We start from the raw sequence: 10,303 nt of genomic DNA, 5'->3' as shown, positions 1-10,303 counted from the left end.
TATATTATGGTACTGTCCTATTAGAAAACAACGTGAACGTTGTTTTTCCCTTATACAATGAGTCACAATACAATAGGAAGAGCTTATGATTCAACTAAATAACATTTTGGCCAAGGTGCTCATTCGAGCCATTTTTTCACCTTTTTGTTTTCTAGTGGTTCTGCAGAAGATACATTGGCCATGTTGTATGTATATTTATTGCAAAACACTTAACAATGTAACCATCAAAAATTAATTATGGGTTCCTGGATACATGAAGTTCTAGATAGGCCGTAGGGATCAATTCATTTCAATTGAATGAATCTCAAAAGTGGATTTGACCAAATATAGATAGGACATGGGAAGTCTACAAGATTGCATCTTTAGGAACACTTTGGTTTGTATGAGTTCTTGGTAGTCCCTTTTGGTCTTACCAATGCTCTTCAACTTTGATAGGATGATGCAATGAGTTTAGAGGATTTAGAAAATTTGTAGTTACTTTCTTTGGTGAAAGTAGTGCATTCTCAAAGATAAATTTTGAGTAGAGCGCACTTGACCTAAGTGTTTTGGGCTCTTTCAAAGAAGTTGTTGGTTATAAGCAGAAAGGAGTGAGTTTTTAGGACTCCCTTGGTCATATCATCGCCCTTGGGTCCAAAACATTTTGTAGCTATCAAAGATTTTTGCCTTTGAGAAATGTTTATGATGCCATAAGATTCTTGGGATTGTGTTCTTCTTACAAGCATTCATCCATATGTTTGTAGAGATTGCAGCTCACTTGAGCTTACCAAAAAGGGGATTCCTTTCACTAAGGGCTATAGACAGTTCACAACTTTTGAGTATCTAAAGTAAAGTTTCCCACAAGTCTAGTCTTATCATGACTAGATCTTCAAAAAATTTGAGGTCCATTGCGATGCTTGTGGTACGAGTTTGGGAGTCATCTTGTAGCACAATGGACATGTGGTCACCTATGAGAGCAAATTTTTCACTAAGACTGAAAGGGTAGCACATATTTATGAGAAGGAGCTCTTAGCACTTATATTAGGGGCTCATGAACTTGATGTACATTCTTACTCAAGTTAAGTTGTTATAAATAGACAAGGTGAGAAAACTCTCTTCCTTTGACTTTCAAATTGTTCTTGTTCAAGAAAAGAAGGAGCCATAGGAAGCAACTGATGCCAATGCTACTATCTTCCATCCCAAGTTTGTGGATATGAGAGAGCAATATTCTATTAAAGAAAATTTTGACAATGTTTAAAACCAACTTATATTGGAGACACACTCTATGGATTTTCTCTTAAGGGGTCCTTTTTGATGAAGTGAACGAGGTCATGTGCTACTCTTGGATATAAAAGCAACCCTCAAGGCAGTCGAGTCTTATTTCTCTTAGCCCAAGCTTAATTTGATGTGGATACCTTTGCGAAAACTTGCATGGTTTATCAAAATGTTGCCAAATAGGTTGTGGGACATCATTGCAATGATTTTCTCATTGATTTGACTAGGACTCAAGGTGGTCATGATTATTTTGAGATGTAGTGGTTGTTTATTGTTGAGACTTTTGGATATCAAGGGATGCTTTCATCCATTGTGTTTGATAGAAAGCATTGAATTCTTAGTCTTTTTTTGTCAATGTTTTTGTGAGAACATCCAAACTACTCTCAGCTTCATCTTTTCACTCTCAGAGAGATGGCGAGTCAAAGATCACCAAGGCTCAATGATATTAGACTTATTGAAGTGTAATGTTGTAGATCGTAATTGTTACCATATACATGTGGTAGTGATGTGTATGAACACATTAGGACCGCCAGGGCATTTTTCACTTCTTTAGGAGGTTTTTTCCCCCGTGCATTATATATACGCCCATCACTCTAGGGCTATCTATCTTTTCGTTGCACACTAAGTAATATACTCTCAGTTGTGTGCCTTGAGTTTCCTTGGTCTTCACTAAGATGTGTGCATTTCTCTGCAACCCTAATTCCAACAATTGGTATCATAGTAGGTTGCGTCCTCTCGGGCTTAGTTGCCAGCAGCTCCAACACATGCCTGCTCAGATTTTTTATTTGGGCTCATTTCGGCCTCCGTTTCCACTATATGCAGCAGGTCTGCACAGGCAATTTCATCATTTTGTGAAGAATTTTTGTCAGTTCCGTTTTTTGCATAACAGGTCTTATACAGTTTACTGCGGGTTGTGCTATATAGCACGTGCTAATCTCACTCAACTTCTCCTCATTTCGGGTAGTTTTCACATCAGGTGCAAACATTTTCCATGGCTGAGAACAACACAGATATGTTCAAGATGTTTGTTGCTGAGGACAAGTTGGATGGGAACAATTACCCTATGTGGGCTTACATGATGCAACATGTTCTTGTGTCAAAGGGCGTCTGGAATAATGTGCAGGCATTGATGTACGTCCTAGTTCTGAGGATGTAGGCGATGTTGAGGATGTTGCGGGTCTTGCTGCAAGGATTGCCGTTGTTAGAGTTGTTTTGCAGACGACAGAACAAGCTCTTTGGGATGTAAAGGATGCGCAGGCTCATGCGTTGATTTCGTTGTCTGTGAAGCGCACCATTACTCCTCACATTCGTTCAGCGAAATCTGCAAAACAGGCTTGGGATGTTCTAGCAGTCTTTATGCAAGCCACAATGAGGCTAAAATTGCTTAGCTGCGTAAAGAGCTGGAATTGAAGATTATGCATGAGGAAGATGATATGGAGACTTTCCTTGTTGGTGTCAAGAATATCAATGGGCAACTTATTTCTGCAGGTGAAATCATTTCATACAGTTCCCTTGTGCAAACTATTCTTGATGCCTTACCAGATTCATACCAAACTTTTGCTAGTACTTGGAGACTGCTTACCCAAGGAAATCCTGAAGTTGTCAAGTTTGATGCATTATGCACATTGTTGTTGCAAGAGTCACTTTCCAAAAAAAAAACAGGACTAGGCAGCGTGCAGTTGAACAGCCTTTTATTGCTTCTCAAAGAAAGGGTGGTAACAACGATGCAACCACTTCTTATGGTTCTGCTGCGAGTGGCAAAACTTCTGTTCCTAATGCTTCTGTTGGTAGCAATTCGTCTGGAAATTCTAGTGATAAGGGAAAAAAGAAGATGTGTTGCCATTATTGTAAAGCTAATGATCACTTGATCAAGCAGTGTCCTAAGTTGAAGGCCAAAGAGGCTAAGAAGAAAGAGGGTGGTTCCATTGTAAATGCTGGTTCCACTACAAATGCAGCCATTGTTGAGTCTTCTGCGAAAGGAGACTATGATGCTAATGTTGATGCAGAATGAGCTTTTAGTGCAAAGTGCACTTACAATCTTGCTGTCCATGATGCATGCATGTCAGTTTTTGTAAATTCACATGTGTGGTATTTCAACAGTGGTGCTACAAAGCACATTACCTCACATCGTGAATTTTTCACCTCTCTCGAGTCTGTCCCTCATGGGAATTCAGTCACTTGTGCCAACAATGCCTCTTATCCTGTTCAAGGAGTTCGAAAGATTGTGCTTACTACTGCAAATGACAATTCTTTCACACTTGTTGATGCACTTTATGTACGTGGGATCAAGAAGAATCTTTTGTCTCTATCTGCACTTGCTAGACTTGGACTTGTAGTCAAATTTTTGGATGACAGATGTACAGTTCATGATCTCAGTTTTGGTGATGAAATTGTTGCATTTGGCCTTTTGTGCCGTGAGCTGTATAAGCTCACTTTGTATGACAAGTGTGGACAAAATTTTCAAATGCAGTTTTGCAAATACAAAGGCTATTTCATATGCAAACCTTTGGCATGCACGTTTTGTTCATCTGAATTTTGCCAGTTTGCTACGTTTGCAGAAATCCGATATGGTTGGTTCTTTGCCACCTCTTGAAGCACCTCTCAAACATGTTTGTGAAGGTTGTATTTTGGGTAAGATGCAGTGTTCAAAGTTTCCAAAGGATGGTTCAGTAGGGCCACATGCAGGTCGCAGCTTGTGCATAGATGTTTGTGGGCCCATGCAAACTCTGTCCTTGGGCAATTACCTTTACTTCGTGACTTTCATTGATGATTACTCTAGGCATGCATGGGTATTTCCGCTTAAAGCGAAGTCCAAAGTTTTTATGTGCTTCAAAAAATTTCTGGCTATGGCTGAAAATGTCTTGAAATGTACTATGGCCACCCTCCGTTTCTATCGAGGGGGGGAGTATATGTCTCATGAATTTAATGCATTTCTAGCTAGTTGTGGGATAAAACACCAATGTACAGTGCCTTATACACCTCAGCAAAATGGTGTAGCTGAGAGAAAAAACAGGTCACTTACGAAAATGGCCTGATGTATGGTCAAAAGTTAAGCTTTGCCGCATTCTTTTTGGCTTGAGGCCATCATGTGTTCCACTTATGTACTTAACAGGTGTCCTACGAAAGCTTTGCAGCCTATTACTCCATATGAAGCATGGCATGATAGAAAGCCTTCTATTGAGCATATGCGTGTTTTTGGCTGTTTGGCATATGCTTTGGTTCCACAAACACAACACAGAAAATTGGATGATAAGGCTGTCCATGTATTTTTGTTGGTTATAGTGCTGAAAGCAAAGGTTACAGGTTGTATCATCCACAAATAAAGCGTATTCTGGTTTCATGGGATGTTGTGTTTGTGGAAGATTCTGTTCAGCCCTTGCTGTCATGTACTAGAGACAGTAATTTAAGCTCACGACATTTATGACACTTTGTTGCCTCTTTTCAGTGGTGGAAATGCGAATGTAAATTCCAATGAGGCAAATGTATAGCCTATGGGGTTTTCCAAAAATGTTACAGATTAGCCTATTAATTATGCAGATGTACATGATGTACTTGATGAGGAAAGGGCTAAAAATAAGCAGGCTAGAGGTATGCCAAAATGGATGGTGCATACATTGCGTGACAATAAATTGGATGCACCTTTGTCTAGTCGTACTCGTTCAAGCTTTGGCCATGCATCTTATGCATCAGATTGTTATGCTTTGGATGTGTCTAGCTTACATGATGTTGAAGAACCTCTGTCTTTTGATGAAGCACAGAATTCAAAATATTGGATGGCTGCCATGCAATCAGAATATGATGCACTTATAGAAAATGACACATGGACTTTATGTGATTTGCCTCTTCGCAAAAAGGCCATTGGTACGAAGTGGGTTTACAAGTTGAAATGCAAGCCAGATGGTGGGATCAATCGCGACTTGTTGCAAAGGGTTATGCACAGCAAACAAGTATAGATTATGAAGAGACTTTTTCTCCCACTAGTCGTATGACTACTGTGCGTTTTCTATGTGCATTAGCAGCTCATTTTGGTTGGGATGTACATCAATCTGACATTGTTAATGCTTTCTTGAATGGTGAAATATTTGAGGAAGTTTATGTAACACAGCCTCGCGGTTTTTGTCAAGAAAGGACAAGAGGACAAAGTGTACAGATGTAAGAAGGCTTTGTATTTCGAGGATATAAAAATGCATTGGTATTTGTGTCTCTTGGTGCCCATATCGATGAGACTATTAATTATGATGGGAGAGGTGTATACACTTTTAAGGTTCACGGCTCTATCTATCATAGCATTGGTTCTTTAACACCAGTCGAAGGACAAAATGAAGTTCCACGCTTTGCACAGTTATATTTTTTTGATACCGAACATGAGTTGAGCAACAGATTGCATCATGTTTCAAATTCAGATCGTAGTATTTAGAGTGTTTACAAGTGATGATGCATAGAATAAATCCCTATGCAAATGCTCTACGATCTGCTGCTTCTTTGTCTGGAGATGCTATTGTACCCAATATGAGGATGGTTATTGCGGAGCATCGTTGTGATGGTTGGCAATATCTTGCTCCAAGGGGTTCTGAAGTTGCTGCAATTATGCCAGGACAAGGGGATCATAGAAATATTGGCTATCACGACATTGTACTGAATTTTTAACACGGGGTTTTGAAAAGAATCTACAGCATGCATCGAGCTTACATATCCTTATTGTATGTTTTAATATTTCCAAGTGGAGAGGATGGGTGGCATCTTTATTTACAGACTACCGATGGAAAAAATTTGAGTCAAAAGCAATATTATGTCTTTCGCTTACAAATAAGAGATGATACAGTGGAGTGTCTTCTTTGAGGAGGTAGGCTATTACAACAGTATGTCATGGATGCTTATAGTACTCTAGAGGAGTCACGGATTTTGTGGATGCAAAATAACCAAAAAACACTTCATGGTGAAGTGTACCAAGGATTGGTTGACATGGTTGAGGCTAGAGATAGCTTAGAGAGGGCTGAAGGTCAAAATGTCGGCTGTAGAATTGTTTTGCCTTCGTCTTTTGTTGGAGGTCCAAGATATATGTGCCAACTATTTCAAGATGCAATGACAATTGTTTGTAGTAGGGGTAAACCGGATCTCTTCATCACATTCACATGTAATCCACGATGGAAGGAAATAGATGATGCATTACTACCTGGACAAAGTGTTGTTGATCGTCCTGATGTGACAATACGAGTGTTTTATCAGAAGTTCCAAGATATGATGCATTTACTTATCAAGCAAGCCGTATTTGGGGAGGTGATTGGACATGTTTCAGTGATTGAGTTTCAGAAGAGAGGTCTTCCTCATGCACATATATTGTTGATACTTGCATCCAAATATAAACTCATAGATACATTACACTATGACAAGTTGGTTTGTGCAGAGCTCCCTGACAAGAATGTGTTTCCAAAATTATTTGATGTAGTGATTTATTGTAATGTTCATGGGCCATGTGGTCCTTTGAACCCACGTTCTCCATGTATGGTTGATGGTAAGTGTAGATTCAAGTTTCCACGAACATTTTCTACGTCTACAAATATAAACAAAAGTGGATATCCTGTGTATATGAGAAGAGATGATGGAAGGTTTGTTACGTCTAAAAATTATAATTTAGATAATCGTTGAGTTGTTCCTTACAACCCTCTCTTATCACTAAGATACCAAGCCCATATTAATGTGGAGATTTGCTCAACTGTCACTGTCGTGAAATATCTTTATAAGTATGTCTACAAGGGACAAGATCGAGCCACTGTTGTCCTTCAAGATGGTGAAGGAGCTACTGATGAGATCAATAGTTATCTCAATGCACGTTATGTTTCTGCATCTGAGGCTATGTGGAGAATATTTGGCTTCGACATGCATAGTGGAAGGCCAGCTATTCAACGATTACAAGTACACCTTCCATTGCAGAATATGGTTACATTTCAAGATGGTGATGATGTATCACATTTGCTAGATAATGAGCAAAATAGAAAAACTACCTTGACAGAATGGTTTGTTGCAAATCAAAACTATCTTGAAGCAAATAGCTTCACATATACTGACTTTCCAAATGATTGGGTATGGAATAAAAGTCGAAAGGCATGGTCTCCATGACAACAGGGTGTTTCTATTGGAAGAATGTATAATATTGTCCCTACTGCTGGTGAGGTTTATTACCTACAAATGCTTCTCAATATTTGCAAGGAATGTAAGTGTTTTGAAGACTTGCGTATGTATGATGGTCACATTTATGATACATACAAGGAGGCATGTATAGCTAGATGATTATTGCAAGATGATGAAGAATGGTCAATTTGCCTCCAAGAGGCATCTTTTTTTCAAAATGGAATGCAGTTGAGACAATTGTTTGCAATCATATTAGTCTTTTGTGAGCCACTTCATCCGGTGCTCTTTGGGACAGGTTTTGTATTGAATTTTGTGAGGACTATGTTTATGCCCTAAGGATGCGTATTTGAGATGCAAGTGTGCGATTTGATATGGAAAAAAATCAAGCTTTGCTTCATATAGAATGCTTTTTGCAACAACATGGCAAGAGGCTTTGTGAATATATGTTGCCTGCAATAGACTCAACATTGGTATCCTTAAGTGAAAATGGTGATATGGCTGAAGAAACAATGTTCAATGTTGATGAACAATGTAGTATAGTAGATAGTATGGAGACTTCCTTAAATGAGGATCAACGAGATGCTTATCACCAAGTGCTACAAGCGGTTGACACATATTCAGGGAAGGTATTTTTCCTAGATGGTCTTGGTGGCTCAGGAAAAACCTACTTATATAATGCACTTCTTTCACGAGTGCGAGGAAGTTGTAGAGTTGCTCTTGCATGTGCATCCTCGGGTATTGCAGCTTTGATTTTGAGCAATGGAAGAACTGCTCATTCTAGGTTTAAGATACCTTTGGAGCTTCACTCTGAAGCAACTTGCAATATAAAGGTAAATCAACTTGCAGAACTTCTAAAGAATGCAGCTTTACTTATATGGGGTGAAGCTCTCATGACACATCGCTATGCATTTGAAGTAGTGGACAGAACTTTAAGAGATAATATGCAGCGAGATACTTTGTTTGGTGGAAAAGTCATTTTGCTTGGAGGTGACTTTTGACAAATACTACCTGTTGTACCAAAAGGTAGTCATACAGATATTGTAAATGCTTCGTTGTGTCATTCTCACATATGGAAATATACAAAGATACTGAGGCTTACCAAAAATATGTGTATAGTTGATTGCGGTTCAAATTCACTTCAACAAAGTTTTTCCTGTTGGGTGCTTGATATTGGCAATGGGGTTATGGATGATGGAGGAGACTTAGACAGAGTCAAAATACCTTCACACATGATGCTTCCAAGAAATAGTTTGGTAGATCTTCTAAGCTTTATATATGGAGATTTGTGTCATTTGCAAGATCATGCAAGTTTTTTCAGAGATCGAGCAATACTTGCTCCACGGAATAAAGAGGTGGATTTAATTAATGACTATGCATTACAAAGAATGCATGGAGATTGCAAAGAGTATCTGAGTGCAGATTCAATTTGTATGTCAGAGGAAAACACACATTTGTACACAATTGAATATCTGAATAGCCTTACTCTTGGTGGTGGTTTTCCACCTCATGCTTTAGTCTTGAAAGAAAATGCTCCTATCATGTTACTACGAAATTTGGATCCAAGACGTGGATTATGCAACGGAACTAGATTGATATGCAAGCAATTTCATCATAAGGTAATTGAGGCAGAGATAGTTACATGATCAAATATTGTGGGAGAGAGTTTTTCTTCCAAGGATTGACTTTATTATTTTGGAAGCCATCAGGGGCTTCCATTTCAAATGAAGCGTTGTCAGTTTCCAATCAGTCTTGCTTTTGGGATGACTGTCAACAAAGCACAAGGGCAAACACTTGGAATTCTTGGTCTATATCTTGCATCATCAATCTTCTCTCATGGACAGTTGTATGTTGCAATGTCACGTGTACCAAGTGCAGCTTCTATGAGGATTGTTGTCAATACTGAAAACACTCAAGTGGAGTGTTACTACACTCCAAACATTGTATTCAAGGAAGTATTACAACTAGCGCGCTCATAACAATAAGTTCAAATTGACATCGTGGCTCTCACTTAAAGTCAGACACACTTGATGTTAAATTTTGTTCATATCTCTTAGATCAAAGTATTGCCCACAGATGGATCCTCGACGCAGTGCCTCCTATGTAGTGGGTCACATCACTGAATTCATTCGAGGTATTTATCTTCTTTTTTAAATTAGTTTATCAACTTGACCTATTATTTTCTTGAGAAGATTGGCTTATACATTGACTTACTCTGTTGAAGTTCCACCGCAATGGAGGGGAAGAGTTCCTGCTATGTTTTTGGTGATCTTATTTGATCAAACTCGTATTATATTGTAAGAGTTTTTATATATGGTATATTTGTAGTTTTAAGCTTTTATTGCTCTACATAATTCATGGATGCCTTTGTAGAGATCACTCCCATCGAGGTTTTATCATTGTAGGTGTTTATGAAATGCTATACTTAGGTAGAGATATGTCCATGGAAGTTCTTGGATACTACCATGTTGCATTTTCTTCGAACCACGAGCATCGTCAAATTCAAGTTAATATTTGGTTTGTGAGTGACGAGAGGCCAGTCAATGCACAACAGGTGGGAGTTGTTGGAGACCGCACTACACCATATTGATTGAGGATATTTACTCAAGTTGAAACACCACCCCGTATCTTGCAAAATGTATACAACATAGGTCCTTGGAATTATAGAATCCCTAATGTGGTCTCTTGAAGGCTACACTTTGAATAACTATTTTGTATTGTCTCTTTGTGAAGTTATGAAATTTCAAAGTCTTTTGAATTGCTTTCATTCCTCTCTCTCTCTCTCTCTCTCTCTCTCTCTCTCTCTCTCTCTCTCTCTCTCTCTCTCTCTCTCTCTCAAATCCTTCACTAAAACAAAAGAAAGAAGGACATGATTCTCTACGGTATGATCGTGAAAGTCTTCTTTATTCTATTTCATATTTTCTCC

At 38.7% G+C, this 10,303-nt stretch overlaps 1 protein-coding gene across 1 annotated transcript; it reads left to right on the top strand.

Moving 5' to 3' along the window:
- The first annotated feature begins 6,213 nt into the window (after positions 1–6,213).
- On the top strand, positions 6,214–8,378 carry LOC147438296 (uncharacterized). Its single transcript, XM_086486731.1, has 3 exons — positions 6,214–6,857; positions 6,930–7,265; positions 7,916–8,378. Exons 1-3 carry the CDS (start codon positions 6,214–6,216, stop codon positions 8,376–8,378), a joined length of 1,443 nt encoding a protein of 480 aa, XP_086342857.1.
- Positions 8,379–10,303: the final 1,925 nt, after the last annotated feature.

This window comes from Adiantum capillus-veneris, chromosome 17 (assembly GCF_014529385.1).
Source record: "Adiantum capillus-veneris isolate H3 chromosome 17, ASM1452938v2, whole genome shotgun sequence".
In the NCBI taxonomy this organism is placed as follows: Eukaryota; Viridiplantae; Streptophyta; class Polypodiopsida; order Polypodiales; family Pteridaceae; genus Adiantum; species Adiantum capillus-veneris.
Note: the sequence above shows the minus strand (reverse complement) of the source record. Positions and strands in the feature narration are given on the sequence as shown.